General features: G+C 46.5%; 1 protein-coding gene and 1 long non-coding RNA gene across 11 annotated transcripts in view; both read right to left on the bottom strand.

The window, feature by feature from the left end:
* LOC309373294 overlaps window positions 1–18994 on the bottom strand; it is a 150005-nt gene that overhangs the window by 54871 nt on the left and 76140 nt on the right. The gene's annotated exons all lie outside the window — the stretch shown is intronic.
* The window catches only part of KCNQ2 (potassium voltage-gated channel subfamily Q member 2), a 137573-nt gene that overhangs the window by 53091 nt on the left and 65488 nt on the right, over window positions 1–18994 (bottom strand). For 9 of the 10 annotated variants that reach the window (XM_081916756.1, XM_081916761.1, XM_081916759.1 and 6 more), the window contains exon 8: window positions 13176–13270. In XM_081916756.1, coding sequence (XP_081772882.1) covers window positions 13176–13270 — 95 coding nt within the window. Of the gene's footprint in view, window positions 1–12686; window positions 12865–13175; window positions 13271–18994 lie in introns of those variants that run through there. The other variant, XM_081916757.1, reaches the window with a different exon arrangement.

Below are 18994 nucleotides of genomic sequence, written 5' to 3'. Positions count from 1 at the left end.
CAGGCTTCTACCATATCTTGCTGCAGGTGTGGGCTCCAGCAATAAGATGTTTTTCAAGACATAAAAATCCCTGCAAACAGAAGATAAGCATGTCAGGAAGAAAGCTAGGCTAAATCCTGATGGGAAAAGAAGTGCTCCTACCTTCCTTCTGAGGCAGGATAAACTGAGAAGAGATGCTCCTTAAGGAAGCAACAGTGTCTCTAAAGTTAGACATCCTAGATCTGTGCGCAAGGATATCCAGACCTGCAGGGCAGGATTAAACCAAGGGTTCATCTGGATTTCCTTTAGTACGGCATTTCAAGGCCCAGGTCCACTCTTTACTGCAGAATTGGAGCAAACAGCAATCTGCAGAAACCCCTAATTGCTGTTTGTTCTGATTCAGCATTAAAGAGTGAGTTTTTCACAGGGAAAGGACCACACTGGGAGGGAAAACTGTGCCTAGAAAGCACGGGAGGAAAGGTAAGTGTGAATCATAGAATTGTAGAGTTTGAAGGGGCCACAAGGGTCATCTAGTCCAACCCGCTGCAATGAGGGAATCTTTTGCCCAATGTGGGGCTTGAACTCACAACCCTGAAATTAAGAGTGAGCCCTAAGTTGTTGTGGAACATGTGTGCTAAATCTGCTCAGAAGGGGAACCCGCAAGTCAGTCCTGTTGCCCGAGCGTACTTGTTCTGCACACGCATTCCCCACTTAAGACTACATGGAATTGCACCCATAGCATTTGCAGGGAGGAAGGACAGACCTTAGGAAAATACTTTTAATTCTCCAGGTAGCATAAGCAACAGAGCTCTTCTTGTCATTATATATTCTAGATAAATACACTTCTGTCCAACTCAGGAAGACAAATTCTGCCATTCTGCGGTGGCTGAGTTATAGCCTGCTATAGCACTTTTTAAGATTTAACCAGAGGAGCTTTCCTGCAGATGAAATCACTACCTATAATAATAAAGAGGCTCTCTGGTGACTTACAAGAATTAATTAATCCTCTTCATTTGAAAGGCAAGTGTTATTAATCCTAATTACAAAGAAGAGAGTTAAACCTCCACCGTGTGTGACCTTCTCGGCATCACCTTAAAGATCAGCAGAGAGGACAGTGAGAAAAATCTAGATGTGCAATTCACAGAAAAATGCAGAATCTCTCCATCTGGTATATATTTTTAAATGGCATTTTGTAAATCATAGCATCTAAAATTAAATTCTTCGATCACTTTGGAAACATCTATGCGATATCCATTGGGAATGGGAGCAGTGCATAGATTGGGACTCTAATATGATGGACAGATCCTCTCTCTTTGCAACTGTTGCTTGTCTCCTTTCATCCACTGATGATGAAATACTTCTTAAGAACATCTGTGCCTTTCTTCCCGTCTATTTCCAGTCTCCATTTCCTGATAATCTCAAAATGGAGTTGTAAAGGTAAAGGTAAAGGGACCCCTGACCATTAGGTCCAGTTGTGGCCAACTCTGGGGTTGTGGCAGGAGAAGGGTTTGAATAACCAGGTGACAGAGAGAATGCCTTAAAGAATGGATATATTAAGCAGACTAATGTGTGCAGTTCCAAGCTTCAGACTGGCAGGAGCTGGCTGCAAATTATTGTGTGTCTTGGGGAGCAGTTCTGACCTTCACCACTCCCTCCTTCCCTCTCCCAATTAACCTCCATCTCCAGGACTCAGTGGTGGGAGGGAACACAGAGGAAGAATTGCCCGTGACATCACCAGGGTCCGCCTCCCGTGACAGCCCCTGGGGCCACCCCTAGGTCTCAGTTTGCTCAGTTTGCTCCTGACCTATCAATCCTTAATTGCTATGCAATATTTATGGGTGGGGGGAAGAATGATTCTTTTCAAATTGCGGCAGAGAGTGGATGCATTAAAACACCACTGCCACCCTGCGTGGATTGTGGCCCAATCCAGATCCCCATGCAGTTGGTTTTAATTTTTAGAACCTTGACATTACATCACATGACACATTTAGAGTAACATGTAAGGTAAAGGGACCCCTGACCATTAGGTCCAGTCGTGACCGACTCTGAGGTTGTGGCGCTCATCTCACTTTATTGGTCGAGGGAGCCGGTGTACAGCTTCCGGGTCATGTGGCCAGCAGGACTAAGCCACTTGTGGCGAACCAGAGCAGCACATGGAAACACCGTTTACTTTCCCGCTGGAGTGGTACCTATTTATCTACTTGCACTTTGACGTGCTTTCGAACTGCTAGGTTGGCAGGAGCTGGGGCCAAGCAACAGGAGCTCACCCCGTGGCGGGGATTCGAACCACCGACTTTCTGATCAGCAAGTCCTAGGCTCTGTGGTTTAACCCACAGCACCACCCGCGTCCCTAACTTAAACTTACAATAAGACTAAAACCTTTACACTAAGCAAACTATGTACAGAACCCCACACCAGAAGGTAAGGGAGACAGAAAGTGAAACACAGACTTCTTCTGGCCTATTATTATAGTCTGGCAACCTAAAAGCAACACGTCAGGCTACATTGTACATTAAAAAGCTTACCTATACAGGGCTGCCTTCAGATGCCTTTTAAGGGTTACATAGTTACTCATCTCCTTGACATCTAATTGGAGGATGTTTCACAAGGTGGGTGCCACTACCGAGAAGGCCCTCTGCCTGGTTCCCTGTACCTTCACTTCTCGCAGTGAGGGAACCAGCAGAAAGCTCTCAGAGCTGGACCTCAGTGTCTGGGCAGAACGATGGGGGTGGAGACGCTCCTTCAGGTATACAGGGCTGAGGCTGTTTAGGACTTTAAGGGTCAGCACCAACACTTAGAATTCTGCTCAGAAATGTACTGGGAGCCAATGGGGGCCTTTCAGGACCAGTGTTATATGGTCCTGGCAGCTTCTCCAAGTCACCAGTCTAGCTGCCACCTTCTGGATTAGTTGTAGTTTCCGAGTCACCTTCAAAGGTAACCCCAAAGGTAGATCATATTGTAGTAGTCCAAGTGGGAGATAACCAGGCATGTACCACTCTGGAAGGTCAGTCTGCAGGCCAGTAGGGTCTCAGCTGGCGTACCAGATGGAGCTGGTAAGCAGCTGTCCTGGATACATAAAGTGGGGGAGAGTTGGCGTCCCACAATTGTACAGGGCTGGGTTCAACTCATAAGTCCTGCTTGCAGAAGCCAGTGCAAAGTCTTCCACGAATGCAACGTTCCCTCCTCTCTCCTCCATACCCCACATGCCTCCCCCAAAAAAAATTAGTCAGGGGACCCCCAGAACAGCACACGAGGTGAGGAGCAGAGGGATCATTCCTTCTGAAATGCCCTGAGCTGATGGAATAATTTATTTAGTGTTACTCTGAATTCTTCCCCAGGATACCAAATCCTGGAGGGGGAAAAATCAACAACGAACCTAAATTATGTAATCCCTGTAAAAAGCCTGTGAAAAGCTACAGAGAAACCGATAAAACTTTGTCCCCAACTCCAGCTCTGCAAGCCCGAAGATGCGTCTTCAGAGGTGAAATGAACAAGGTGTTTAGAAGCTCTTGTCGGCTTTATATCACAGTCTGCTGTGAAGGCACTTCTGTGAACTCACGGGACATTCCTTCCTGTTCGCTTTTGGGGCCAAATCCTTGTGCGCAACCTTGCTTAAACTCCAGAACTGTGTGCAATGCTGCAAATAATTGATGGGAGAATGGAATTGATAAAGGATTGTCTGCACTGTGGTGGTGAAACGAGCCAGAATTCCCCCACCCACACCCCCATGCCAGGAAGACACTTTTCCCACTTCAAAAACAAGTGGGAGAAGGTATCAGTTTCATGACAGCTTTTTTTCACCTTGGGACTTACTTAAATCTCCTGTCAGCCCCAACCACCTGAAGTGCTGCAAAATATCTGGAGAGCATCACATTGGGAAAAGACTGACGTATCCACAGCAGTATCCTGACTCTCTCCCTACCATATTGTGACCAGCTCTATGCAATCACCTGTAAGAGCAGAGATACTTTGGACCACAGATCCCCAGTGCTGAAGCAACGATTCTTCAACATCAACTTCTTGGATGGTCATGTTGTGCAGATGGCTGATTATCGCCTTCCAAAGCAACTTCTCTATTCCGAACTTAAAAATGAAAAGCGTAATGCTGGTGGTCAGCAAAAGAGGTTTGAAAACTCTCTCAAGGCAAATCTTTAAAAAATGTAGTATAAAAACCAACAATTGGGAAACACTTGCCTGCAAGAGCTCCAACTGGAAAACAGCCTTTACCAAAGGTGTCATGGGCTTTGAAGACACTCGAACTCAGGACGCAAGGGAGAAACGTGCTAAGAGGAAGGCACGCTTGGCAAATCCACACAGTGATCTACTCCCACCAGGAAACCTATGTCCCCACTGTGGAAGGATGGATCCAGAATTGGCCTCCACAGTCACTTACAGACTCATTGTTAAAACGGTGTCGATGAAAGACAATCTTACTCGGCTACGAGGGAAAGAAGAAGAAGAAGAAGAAGAAGAAGAAGAAGAAGAAGAAGAAGAAGAAGAAGAAGAAGAAGAAGAAGAAGAGGAGGAGGAGGAGGAGGAGGAGGAGGAGCAACAGGATATTTTGCTTTTTGTTAAAAAGACGGGGCAGGGGAGCGGCCGGGATCCAAAGATCTCCTTTGATCCTTATTTGAAATACTTATGTGATCCTTTCGTGCTCTAAAAATAAGAAGCAAAGCAGTTCACAAAACGGCACGTCTACAAAAGGGTGACGTTAAACTAGAGGCTGACTCCAGGAGTCACCCATAAAATCCGGTTTTAAAAAAGCACACATGCCAAGAAAACAGCAGCAGATAAAACAGCACACCAAAAAAACTAGTGCCAGGCCAAAAATTATCCATTTAAAAGCTTTTTCCAAACCACTTAATGGTTTTTTAAAGAAAGCCAAGTGCTGTTGTACACTGTGTGGGATATAGAAACAATGGATATTGAAACAAGGATGCAACTGAAAACAAATAAAATGGCATAAAAACGTAGAAAAGCAAATAAAAATCAAATTAAACAGAGATTAATTGGATTCCTGTATCAAGGTCCAGTCAAATGGGTCAGGGGAACCCTGAGCAAAAGATACATCTTTGCAAGACGTTGGAAGCATCTGATGGGTAATGTTTGCTGTATGGTAGAGGGAAGAAGGGAATTCAATAGGATTGGGGCAACAACAGACAATGCCCTCCATAAAGAACTTTCAGCTGGAATTTTTTGGGGGGTGAAACTAGAGAACTAACCTCCCTGAAATTGGAGAGGATGAAGACAGAACTCATTGCCCTTCATTAGAGTTTCTGTGTCACTCTCAAAGATCACCAGCTGCCATTTTTTTTCTCCCAAAAGCCCCCAGAAGAGTCCATTGTGTCATCCTGTAACCTGGTTCCCAGTGGAGCTGAGTTTAGCCACCAGGAGAAAACCCCAGCAGAGGGCAGTAGATGTTGCTCCCCAGTCCCCATTAGCACCAGTTTTAGGGTGGCGCAGGAAGTTCCCCCAAACAGGGCATTGAGGGAGCATGAAACTGAGAAAGTCCATAAACTCAGAAGAGGGTACAAACCCCACTTGAAATGACCGTTTTGTAAGATCTGGACTCCTCCCATGCAGACTGATGGTGCAAACAGGTGAATAAACCATCTTTCTTACAGCTACGATAGTCTCCACTCTGTCTCAATTCTCCAAAGAAACCCTGGGTGGGTGGGTGGGTGGCTGGAACTCCAAGGGCTCTTGGCAGAGAGCAGGAGGCACCCAATTTTTGCAACTCTATTTAAAACCCACCCTACATAATGGAGAGGCACGAGGGATATTCAGCATCTCCTAGAATACCACCTCTGGTATTGGTCCCCTCAGTTTAACCTTTGAGGCCGCATGCCCGCATCCAGCCGGCAAGGAAAGGCAGCCATGACTCAATGGATTCATACTATTTTTCACAGGGCATCTCACGCAGTTTGCCAAATAAGCACATTAAGGATGAAAGAGAGCCTGCACATTGTTGGCCCGGGGATAAATCGCACGCTGTGAAAACCAGGGATGTGGAAAGCGACATGGTCTGCTGTGTTTAGCATCCGGGAAAATACCCCCACCCTGGCTCAGCTCAAGTCAGGATTGCCATATTGTGTCATATGCCCGCAGTGAAATGACGCAGGCTGCTTCTCAGCTAGGGAGACTTCTGGAAAGGATCCTTCGTTCTGGGAGGTTCTTCTCCCCAAGCGTCATCACGGGGATTCCCTGCGATTTTCATCTAGGCAGCCTGTGCAAGAATATTCCACTGGCCAAGGAACTAGGGCTCTGGAGAGTCCTTTGATGCTAAACTGCTGTCAATAGAAATCACCCCATTTAAACTCCAAAAATGAAGGGTGCCTTTAGGTGGTTAGGAATATGGAAGATTTGTTTCGGTGCTGGCCAGCTAACAGTACAACTCTGTTTACTTGGGAATAGGACCCACCCTGGTCCATGAGGCTGATGCAGGATTCCAACCTAAGGTCTGTTTGACCCCTTGTTTATGAAGCATGGGTCACAATTATGAACTCTGAACTACAGCTGCCACAGGGGGAAAAACAGCTCAAAGAGGAAAGAATAGGTTTTATACTGTTCTGGAAAGGAGCAATGATGTATTGAACTCTGTGCGTGTTTGGAATCCATGTCCTCAGGGCATCTAGCAATCAAATACAGTAATTAAAAGGGAGAACTGGATGAGGATGCTGATCGAGAACCCACAGAGAAACCTACCTCACAGGGCTGTTGTTAAAGGGGGGGCAAGAAACATGTACACTACCCTGAGTTCCTCAGAGAAAAAGGTGGACAGGAAATGTAATGTTGTTGTTGTTTAGTCATTTAGTCGTGTCCAACTCTTCATGACCCCACGGACCAGAGCACCCCAGGCACTCCTGTCTTCCACTGCCTCCCGCAGTTTGGTCAAACTCATGCTGGTAGCTTCGAGAACACTGTCCAACCATCTCGTCCTCTGTCGTCCCCTTCTCCTTGTGCCCTCCATCTTTCCCAACATCAGTGTCTTTTCCAGGGAGTCTTCCCTTCTCCTGAGGTGGCCAAAGTATTGGAGCCTCAGCTTCAGGATCTGTCCTCCCAGTGATAGGTTTGATCTTCTTGCAGTCCATGGGACTCTCAAGAGTCTCCTCCAGCACCATAATTCAAAAGCATCAATTCCTTGGCGATCAGCCTTCTTTATAGTCCAGCTCTCACTTCCATACATCACTACTGGGAAAACCATAGCTTTAACTATACAGACCTTTGTTGGCAAGGTGATGTCTATGCTTTTTAAGATGCTGTCTAGGTTTTTCATTGCTTTTCTCGCAAGAAGCAGGCATCTTTTAATTTCGTGACTGCTGTCACCATCTGCAGTGATTATGGAGCCCAAGAAAGTAAAATCTATCGCTTCCTCCATTTCTTCCAGGAAATATAATACATAAGCGATTAAAATCTAAATGTATGTCAGCCAGCATATTTGTTCTTACACATGAAGGGATCTGGTACTGGAGAGTCCTGCACAATGGGGAGTGGTTGTTTTTTATTTATTGAGAGTCACTTTTCTTTTTACAGTGGTACCTCAGGTTACAAACACCTCAGGTTAAAAACACTTCGGGTTACAGACTCCGCTAACCCAGAACAGAAATTGCATGCCGGCGGCGCAGCAGCAGTGGGAGGCCCTATTAGCTAAAGTGGTACCTCAGGTTAAGAACGGTTTCAGTTTAAGAACAGAGCTCCAGAACGAATTAAGTTCGTAACCACAGGTACCACTGTAGATAATCTCTTAGGAATAGTGGGAGGAACTAGCTGGCGAACCAACAAGGGAAGACGGCTCAGAGATCAGGGTGTGGTGATGGGGCATTCATGGGGGGGTCACAGGGAAAATCTTCAGTCTCAGCAACTGTTCCATGGAGGCAAGACTTCCGTCAGGTGCGCTTGAACATCTCCATCAGGCGCAAGCCTCAGGTTGGTCAGCTTCTCAAAATACAGCAACGCTGAAGAACCTGCATCTCTCTGATGTGTCCGTCTCAGCGTATCCCAAACATCTTTCGCGTGGTCTAAATCTTGTATGTGGATCAACTGCGAATCTGACACGCACAGAATTATAGCAGTTCTGGCCTTCACATCCTGTGACTCCCAAGCACGCGTTGGTGCTGCTGGAATGGGATTTTCAATCACCCCAAACAGTCTCTGATTCTGCAGCAGGGCCTTCATCTTAATAGACCAAGATGCATAATTGTCACTGGTCAGAAGGGGCGGAGAAGGCAAAGCTCCCTTCTTTGCATCCATCTTGAGTCCTTGCATTGACTCTCAAACACAAGCCTCTAAAATCCAATAGCTGGCTTGTTTACACTCTGTGCCACCTGGCAGCTCTCAACGCTGGCTGCGTTGGAATTTTCCAAGAGCTCTTCAGACTGTGTAGTCAAAACATTCCATTTTAACTTTCACTTCTCCTCTCTGAGGCATGGCCTTCGCTGAAGGGCGTCGCTTAGCAACAGTGCATTCCATCCCTTGGACAGGATTAACCACAGGAATGTTTGGAATGCGGTTTCTCTTTTGCCTGGAGCTGTTTTACCCAAACGCTGCTCCCCGTGAAGCAGAGAATAACTCAATCTGCATTCACTCTTCTAAGCCCGAAAAACTCATACCTGGGCTCCGTTGCTTGGCTATCAGATTCCTCTGGTCAGCTTCTGGCTGCAGAGAATCAGCCTTCTCACCTCAGGCTTCCATGGAGGCCACTTCTTGATGCAGAGGTCGATGAAAACAGCAACCATCCTCTGCTACCACTGTTGGAATTCTATCCCGTCTCAGAGGTATGTGCCTATCTGTTCAGGCACCAGCTGAATTCCTTAGACCTCCCTCCGGCGACTCCCGGCAGAATAAAACATACGCGAGGTCCGTTCCGGCGATTTTCCTCAGGCTGTGAGGAAAACACACCAACTGCTCCTCTCTCCCCTTTGGTGTCCCCAGGGAGGGGAAAGAAGCAGACAGAAATCTATTTACATCTTTTATTCCTGTCTTTTACTTCAGTACAGAGAAAACATGTCTGCACTCATCAGCAGTTAGAAATAAACTCCGCCCATGTACTTCCAGCACAGGTCATATGACAAACCCACTGAGCTAACATCCGGTGCTCAGTACAGAATGGACTGCCCCTTTATTCCCATGGCAACAGTCACAAACTTCCTGTTTGGCTTTCCAGCCACAAGCAGCAGACTTGGCTGCTATAGCCTTTGCTTGCTGCAGCTTTGGTGCTTTAGAATAACAGGGGTCACAGGGAAAATCTTCAGTCTCAGCAACTGTTCCATGGAGGCAAGACTTCGGTTGCTGTGCCCACTAGGCCTGACACTCCCGTGCAGATCCTGTTTGGCTAATAAAGAGTTAACTCCAGCTTGCTCGGTGTGATTTACTGCTGCCTCGTTCCTGTCACATGCCGCCAATAAGCAAGACTAGAGCTAGTGATCTCTCTATCTGGAACCTTCCTTTGCCCCATTTTTTCATCCCCTTGGCAGCCACATGAAATGAGGTTGAGAGCCCATAGCCCAGGCAATGTGAATGAGTATTCCTGGTCCATTCAGCATTTCTGGCTGTTTATTCCCTTCTTGCCCTGCCCGCCAGCTGCTTCTGCCCCTGTGACGATTCTCTGTTGCCCTACCCAGCCCTGCCTTGCTGGACCTCGTGCCCTGCAAAGACCTTGGCACGAGAGCACACTAGAAAACGGTGTCATCGCATCAAGATTACAGTATACCGTATTTTTCGCTCTATAAGACGAACCAGACCACAAGACGCACCTAGTTTTTGGAGGAGGAAAACGAGAGAAAAAAATATTCTGAATCTCGGAAGCCAGAACAGCAAGAGGGATCACTGTGCAGTGAAAGCAGCAATCCCTCCTTCTGCTCTGGCTTCTGGGATAGCTGCATAGCCTGCATTCACTCCATAAGACGCACACACATTTCCCCTTATTTTTTAGGAGGGAGAAAGTGAGTCTTACAGAGCAAAAAATACAGTAAATACAGTTATACCTCGGGTTACAAACGCTTTGGGTTGCGCGTTTTTGGGTTGCACACCGCGCCAAACCCGGAAGTACCAGAACAGATTACTTCCAGGTTTGGGCAATTGCCCATGTGCAGAAGCACTAAATCGCGCTTTGCGCATGCACAGAAGCGCATAATCGCAACCCGCGCATGTCCAGATGCAACACTGCGGGTTGCGAACGTGCCTCCTGCATGGATCACATTCGCAACCCGAGCGTCCACCGAATTGCAAACAGCCCCATTGTGTGGCCGCTTGCATTTCACACGGCCCCTGATATCGGACAACATCCGTGGTCAAAAACACACTCAGAATGCCTGCTTGGATATGCCACGCATCAGGAATCAGACTAAATGCAGCTCAGTTTTTTATTTCTAGCAGACGTCTCGCTCTGGCCGATAGCAACCCAGCTGCCACTCAACTGGACAAAATCCAATTTATCTCTTACGTTTTTTTTAGCCTGGCATTCAGCCGCCCAAGGATAAATGAGGAGGAGGTGCTGGACAATGTAACATGACCGTTTGCTTTATGGTATGGAAAAGCTTTAATTATACTGATTAGGATTGTTTTTAGAAAGGATAGACATGCACACGTTTCTGTTAGGCATTATTTGCAAGCATTTTCATTCTGTGTGAGAGAGTTATACCTCCATCCTCCTTTATGCTCTGTGTACGTGCGTCCGTGCGAACGAAGGCAAGGCTGCAATCCTAGATATACTTCCCTGTGAGTAAGCGCCACTTGAACAGAATTGCACTGTAAACATACAGCCTCACTGCAGACGCTCTTGAAACTTGCAAATTTAAGAAACACGACTAACCACAGAGACTTTGTGTCTCTGGAGATGAAATGGTTGAGGCTCTCCCACGCTTTCTGCTCTGCAGTCCTAGATGCTAAGCTGTGAGAACAAAGTATTCAACCCAGATTTTGAACAGAGTCAGCTCTGCACATCCACAGTTGAAAATAGCCACATTTACCTGCCGGTGTTAATAGAGGTGCAATGCTCAAAGGCTCTATTTTCTTATGCTGATGGTGTTGTTAGAGCCAGATTTCATCAGACTTTTTAAGATGTTAATATGGCAGGCTGTGAAAACATCAGGACTGAAATCGTTTACTGTATCACCCCCATGCAGCTCCCCAGACCTTGAAATCTGTGGAACTCCCTGCCTATTGCTATCACAGTACTACTTTCAGAGCCTGCTAAAAGCAGCTTTGCTTAGACAAGCCTACCCGAGGTGCTTAGAAAGCTGACGATCTGTCTATTATTTGAAAGTTTTTAATTATTGCTGTGATCTTTTCCTTAGTGGTAATTTTTCCGTTTTTATCTTTTTTGAAATCACGTTGAGGGTTTTTTTTGGGGGGGGGTTACAATTACAATTAAGCAGTGTATAACTATTAGGAAATAAATAAGTAAATAATAAACAGCTGGTTGCCCACAGAACAGAGGGTGTTTTTCAGTGTCATCCCTCTCCTAGGACGCTGGTTATCATAGGCTGAGCTTGCCTCTCCTGGTCACTCATCCAGATGATAAACTCACCAGGTAATCTTAGGAAAGTCATTCACGCTCAGCCTCAACATTCACCACCTGCAAAACTGAAGCAATCCTGGATTCCCTAACAGGCTCTAATTGCTTTTATTGATATTGGCCAATGGCCATTGCAGCTTTGCAGAGAATAAATTTCAGAAATGCAAACTCCCAAAAATTCAGTGCCCAGGATTTTTTTTATTAAAAAGAAAAAAACCTCACACCTAAAAACTTAAAATTAAAACGTCAAAACACAACAAACAGCACAACAGCAAAATAAGTCAATGGGTCCGTCGGATTAAGACATAGCCACAGCTACTAACTATGGAGTCTAAAATAGCTCTTGCTGGATTCTCAAGGCTGCCAAGGCAAAGATGGAAGCTCTGTGAGTTGCAAAAACATTGAAATCAAACAGAAGGCAAATCCTATATCCCCAACTGTGCTAAAATGGCACCAAGAAATTCAGCAAGTTGTTTGGAGCACAAAGAGCAGAACAGAAGGCAGCAATCCTTGCAATCCATGCGGGAACTATCGGAACTGCAGCACAGGGCAACTTCCTGGTGGTAAAATAGGCTCTGGACCAGCCCCTTCCAAAAAGGTTGTGTATGAGCACACCGAGACAGGAAGAGCTACAAAGAGCTTCCTGTTTGGGCTGGGACTTTGCCTTCCTTGCTCTGCTGTCCGCCTGCCGCACATTTCCATATGACTCTACCCCAACTTCTGGTACACAACAAACCATCGTTTGCCGGCATGTCCAAATGTGGCAAACCGTGGTTTGCACAAAGCGCAGCTTGCCCTCAAACTGCAGATAACAAAGCATGGCAAACCCTCTCGAAACGTGTTGTTGTTGTTGCAGCGGAAGGGGCCTACAACACAGTTTGTCACACACAGCCTCCTGGCCAAGGATTGCACTGGCCCTACTGGCAGCCAAGCCGCACAGATATTTCACAAGTTACAAATGTCAAACCCGAGGCACCAGCCACTTCAGCTGCCCATTTCGCCAGCCAACTAGTTCTCTGTTGACACCATCCAAGCCACATTCCCCAAGCTGGGCTTAACTTTCTAGCTGAAAGTCTCTTACTAGGAGGTGAGCACAATTGCCTGGGCATCTCCAATGCTTCCTGCTTTCAAACTCTTGTGCATTGAAAGGCAAAGGAACTGCAGTCACAAGAGGCTATTCCAGGTTGCTTGAAAAAGCCAGACTCACCAGAAAATCCCCCATTACACTGACATACCAGAGCAGCTCAAATTGCAAGGGGAAATCAAGAAGAGGGTGTGTTTTTTTAGAGTGGGGTTTGAGTGGTGTTTTTTTTATTTTTTACCTTTCGGGGGAAGCCCTTCAGGAGGTCTTCTGGCATTTGGCGTGGCCACTGTCACAGAACAACACCAACAACGAGTGCAGAAAAATAAAGGTGGAAACCAACACAAAACGTACACACGGACACACATATACAAGAAAAGAACAGAAATTAATACCATGGGCATGGAAACAACGGGGAGATAAATCTGCAACGATCGAAAAGAAAACTAAACTTGCGGAAATGCCAGCGGCTGCTCCCGGCAAACTTTTAAAAGAACGGTGAAAGCAGAATGGTTTGCTTCAACGTAACGAAACAGAAAAATGCTGGATGGAGATGGGCACCCACAGAAGAAAAACGAAGCATAATAAGGAAATACTGACCTGTACATGGGGACGGTCACAGTTCGCTCGTAGTAATTCCAAGTTGAATGCAAATCGGTTCGAGTGAGGTTTGTGGCATAGAACCTCCACGCAGCCTGTGAAAGGAATTATTATTATTATTATTATTATTATTATTATTATTATTATTAATTGAATTTATATACTGCCCTATATCTGGGAGTCTCAGGGCAGTTCACAGAATAAAATCAAGATATAAAACCACAAAATACCTAACCAAAACTGCAACTCAATTCCCCCGCCCCCCCAAAAAAAACACATTTTAAAAGGGCATAGGATGTAAATCGGATCAACCAAAGGCCTGGTTAAAGAAGAATGTTTTTGCCTGGTGCCTAAAGGTGTACAATGAAGGCGCCAGGTCAACTTCCCTAGGGAGAGCATTCCACAGATGGGGAGCCACTGCAGAGAAGGCCCCGTTCTCATGTTGCTACCCTCCTGACCTATCAAGGAGGGGGCACACGAAGGGGGGCCTCAGAATATTATCTCAGGCATAGCTGTCAACTTTTTCCTTTTTTAAAGGGAAATTCCCTTATTCCAAATAGGATTCCTCACAAGAAAAGGGAAAAGGTGACAGCTATGACTCAGGGCCCGGGTAGGTTCATATGGAAAGAGGCAGTTCTTGAGGATGCAGGTGTAATTTAAAGAGGGGTGTGGAAGCAAAGAGAGAGATCTGGTTGCTGCAATCTATCATTTACACCAGGCCTGGGGAGCCGGGGAGCCTTTGGAATACAATTCCCATCTGCCCCGGCCAGCAAGGTCAGTGTTCAGGGATACCAGGAGCTGAACAGCACCTGGAAGGCCACAGTATCCCCATCCTTAAAGAGGACAGGAAGACCATCTCAGGTGATTCTTCAAGATATCAGTTATCTTGAAGCTCAGCTAGGGGGAGACTTAGTATCGTTCCCCCTGTGGGTGAAAAACCATATGGAGAGGGGGAGAGATTCTGATCAGAAAAACAGTCTATGGAGGAATTGATTAGGCAAGCACACACATTCTCTCTCTCTCTCTCTCTCCACACACACTCCTCAGATGTGATGCTCCTCACAGCTTGAGGTGTTTACTTCGTGCAGCGTCTACTTTGGCCTCAGATGCCCTGCATAGATCCATATTCTTCCTCTCTCACACTCTGAAGAGCTGTGCCAGGGAATAAGGAACAGTTCCCCACCAGTGCCGCTGGGTGATTTATGCAGCAATTTCCAGTCCCTCTCCCTCCCTCTCCCCACGCCAAGATTTCAGTTCTCCTTACAAAGGGGGATGGGGAGAATGTGATCTTAAGGTGGATTTTGTAAAAAAAGAGAAGATGAAAATGTACTCTTGTCTTTATGCACACAGGAATCTGTTTTGGGAGCAGCAGCAAAAATCTGCGCCCCATTTCCAGCGCCATAGCTGTGGGAATTCAGGCCACAGGCAAGAGGAGTTTGCCCATGTAATTAATTAAGTTTGCCTGCTTCGTCCTTCTTCCCGCTCCACTGTTGCCCAGCTTAAGACTAGCTGACAAAGCTAGCTTCCTTCTGGTGGGGGGTCATGCTCAAACAATGCTCAGCTGAAGATAGCAAGCATCAATAGAAGTATAGCATCCATATCAAGGGCAGTAATAGTACTGCCTTAGTAAGACCACACCTGGAATACTATGTCCAGCTCTGCGCACCACAATTTAAGAAGAATATTGACAAGCTGGGATGTGTGCAGAGGAGGGCGGCCAAGACGGTCAAGGGTCTGGAAAACAAGCCTTAGGAGGAATGGTTGAAGGAGTTGAGAATGTTTAGCCTGCAAAAGAGGAAACTGAGGGGAGATATGATAGCCATCTTCAAATATCTCAAGGGCTGTCACATGGAAGATGGAGCAAGCTCGTTTTCTTCTGCTCCAGAAGGTAGGACCCAAACCAATAGCTTCAAGTTACATAAAAGGAGATTTTGACTAAACATAGGAAGAACTTGACAAACCTCGACAGCATCTTAAAAAGCAGAGACATCACCTTGCCAACAAAGGTCTGTATAGTTAAAGCATCCCAGTAGTGATGTATGGAAGTGAGAGCTGGACCATAAAGAAGGCTGATTCCCGAAGAATTGATGCTTTTGAATTATGGTGCTGGAGGAGACTCTTGAGAGTCCCATGGACTGCAAGAAGATCAAACCTATCCATTCTGAAGGAAATCAGCCCTGAGTGCTCACTGGAAGGACGTACCCTGAAGCTGAGGCTCCAATACTTTGGCCACCTCATGAGAAGAAAAGACTCCCTGGAAAAGACCCTGATGCTGGGAAAGATGGAGGGCACAAGAAGAAGGGGACGACAGAGGATAAGATGGTTGGACAGTGTTCTTGAAGCTACCAGCATGAGTTTGGCCAAACTGCAGGAGGCAGTGGAAGACAGGAGTGCCTGGCGTGCTCTGGTCCATGGGGTCACGAAGAGTCGGATATGACTGAATGAGTAAACAACAACAGGAAGAACTTACTGACAGTAAGAGCTGTTTGACAGTGGAACGGTCTCCCTTGGGAGATGGTGGACTCTCCTTCCTTGGGGATTTTAGAGAATAGGCTGAATGGCCGTCTGTCAAGGATGTGTTAGCTGAGATTCCTGCATTGCAGGGGGTTGAACCAGATATCTCTTGAGGTCCCTTCCAGCTCTAGAATTCTGTTAACCTTGGCAGTGCACTGCTTTCCAAATGCTCTCCGTTTCCACCATGATGGGCTGTTCCAAAAATGTTATCCTCCCCAAGCTCCTTCAGTGATTCTTAGCAGCACAAGGTGCTGCCACAGACTGAGTCACACGATTGCTCCCTTGACTTCTGTCGTTTCTCCAGTGACTATCAGTGGCTCTGCAGTTCTCTCCCAGCCCCACCTGGAGGCGCCAGGAATTGGAACCCAGAACCTTTTGCCACTGAGATTATGGCCTTTCCCGACACTGTTTGATTGACATAGCTTTTCTCCTCCTACCTAAGCTTTGCACCCAGGGGCAGCTGATGCCCACCAGGACCAATAGGATGGAAAGCAGAGTGGCCAATGGTAGCCAAAGCCAGACAGAGCCAAGAACAGGCAGAGATGACTAATTCTAGAAGCTACATCAGTAATGATACACTGGGTAAGAGATTTTGGTTATAATACACAATTTTCTTCCTGGGTATAAGTTATGAAAAGAGGATTTGAAGCTTACAGCCTGGTGTTCGTAGAAAGAAAATCATATGAAAACAATGTACCATTGGTATTTGACACCTAGTAAAATTGTGAAAATGGGACACGGGTTAAACCACAGAGCCTAGGACTTGCCGATCAAAAGGTTGGCGGTTCGAATCCCCGCGAGGGGGTGAGCTCCCGTTGCTTGGTCCCTGCTCCTGCCAACCTAGCAGTTCGAAAGCATGTCAAAAGTGCAAGTAGATAAATAGGTACCGCTCCAGCGGGAAGGTAAACAACGTTTCCGTGCATTGCTCTTGTTCGCCAGAGGCGGCTTAGTCATGCTGGCCACATGACCTGGAAGCTGTACGCTGACTCCCTCAGCCAATAAAGCAAGATGAGCGCCGCAACCCCAGAGTCGGCCACGACTGGACCTAATGGTCAGGGGTCCCTTTACCTTTACTTAAAAATGTGAAAATGTATAGAACCGGTTCAGATGTGTGCTGGAAATGTAAAAGGATATGTATACGATGTTTCATCATGTGAGGTGGTAAAAGCTTTCTGGGAAATGATATATAATGAGTTGACAAAAATGTTTAAGATAACTTTTTTTAAAAAAAAACCAGAGGCTTTTTTGTTAGGTATTATAGGTGTGGAACTAACAAAAAGACTGTTTCTGTATGCAACGACAAGGATGCTCATAGCCCAGAGATGGAAAGAAGAACTACCGATCAGAGATGAGTGGCAGACCAAGCTGATGGAAGATGCATAAATGGCAAGACTGATGGGAAAGATCAGAAATCAGGAAGACCAAGTATTCTTAAAAGACTGGAATAACTATTTAACATAACAGCTGAAGTCATTGGCAGGAATACAATGACACTTGTAAAGGAGAATGGATTTTGGATACTATGATTATATAACAGATAAAGTTAAAAGTAGACTGACCCCTGACCATTAGGTCCAGTCGTGGCCAACTCTGGGGTTGCGGCACTTTATTGGCCGAGGGAGCCGGCGTACAGCTTCCGGGTCATGTGGCCAGCATGACTAAGCCGCTTCTGGCGAACCAGAGCAGCACATGGAAACGCTGTTTACCTTCCCGCCGGAGTGGTACCTATTTATCTACTTGCCCTTTGATGTGCTTTCAAAATGCTAGGTTGGCAGGAGCAGGGACCGAGCAGCGGGAGCTCACCCTGTCGCGGGGATTCGAACCGCCGACCTTCCGATCAGCAAGTCCTAGGCTTTGTGGTTTACAGTAAAAGATGCAGGAATAAAATCTTAGAATTGGAACCCCTGGAGGGAATGAAGGAGCTCTCAAGGTTCGAAAGAACCCTTTTTTAAATGTGTGAAAATGTTATGTTTGTGGTGTATAACTTTTATGCAAAACTAATACACACACACACATATATAAAAGATGATTAATTCTAGTTTTGCCTCCATCCTCCTCCCTACCGAGATCTGCAAGGGTAAAACGGAGACTAAGGAGGGGGCTGACAGCTGATTGCACAATAGGAAGGCAAGAAGGTTGAAGGTTGGCACTACCTCATTTGCCACAACAGACCAGCCACTACCGCTTGCGCCCATTCCTCAGCTTCCATGGCTCAAAGACTACTTTGCAAGCAAAAGGTTCGCACTGATCAACCCTTTTTAAAAGCTCAATCTTTGCAAGAGAGATGCAGGGTGGCGCAGCAGCAAGAGTTTTGGAGCTTAGCTGCCCTTGAATGTCCCCTTCTCCCCCACCTGGCTGCCTGTTCCAGCTCGCAGGGTCAGTGCCAGGAAGCAAGGGGCAGCCCCATGGGAGTCACCTCAAACTTGGAGAAAGGGTGGCATCTAAATGCACTAATGAGTCCCGAGTGCCGAGAGGCCTGCAATTTCGCCTGATTGCGGATTCAGCATTTCCCTGGCACAGCCTTTGATATGTGTTGCTGCAGCGTATAAATAGAAGTTGGATTTATTTATTTTTAAACCCTGGAGTCCTGCACACAGCAATCAGGGGGAAATTATTAGCTGGCGTGCTACGCCTAGCAAAAACAGATGGAACTCTGGGTTCTGGCTCAGAGTCTGGTGGGAATTGGTCCACCGGGGAGGAGCAAGTGCCTCGTGGCTATAGAGGAAGGAAGGAAGAAAAATAGTCCAGCGCTGTATTTTTAGTCTCAAGAGGAAGGCCAGAGCAGAGGCAGGTGGAGCTAAGATACTATTGTTTTTCTTGCCCTTATCTAAGCATTTGATGATGCCTGAAGTCTCCTCATTAGTAGAAAACTATGAAGGCAATGGGACGCGGGTGGCGCTGTGGGTTAAACCACAGAGCCTAGGACTTGCCAATCAGAAGGTTGGTGGTTCGAATCCCTGTGACGGGGTGAGCTCCCGTTGTTCGGTCCCTGCTCCTGCCAACCTAGCAGTTTGAAAGCACGTCAAAGTGCAAGTAGATAAATAGATACCGCTCCGGCGGGAAGGTAAATGGCGTTTCCGTGCGCTGCTCTGGTTCACCAGAAGTGGCTTAGTCATGCTGGCCACATGACCCGGAAGCTGTACGCTGGCTCCCTCGGCCAATAAAGCGAGATGAGCGCCGCAACCACAGAGTCAGCCACAACTGGACCTAATGGTCAGGGGTCACTTTACCTTTACCTTTATGAAGGCAATGTAACATGTATAAAGATGCCCAGCGCTCTTGGCTTTGTTGCATCAGAGTAATCT

The sequence above is a fragment of the Podarcis melisellensis genome, assembly GCF_964234715.1.
Source record: "Podarcis melisellensis genome assembly, chromosome: 6".
In the NCBI taxonomy this organism is placed as follows: domain Eukaryota; kingdom Metazoa; phylum Chordata; class Lepidosauria; order Squamata; family Lacertidae; genus Podarcis; species Podarcis melisellensis.
The sequence above is the reverse complement of the archived record's forward strand: the minus strand, read 5'-3'. Positions and strand labels throughout refer to the sequence as shown.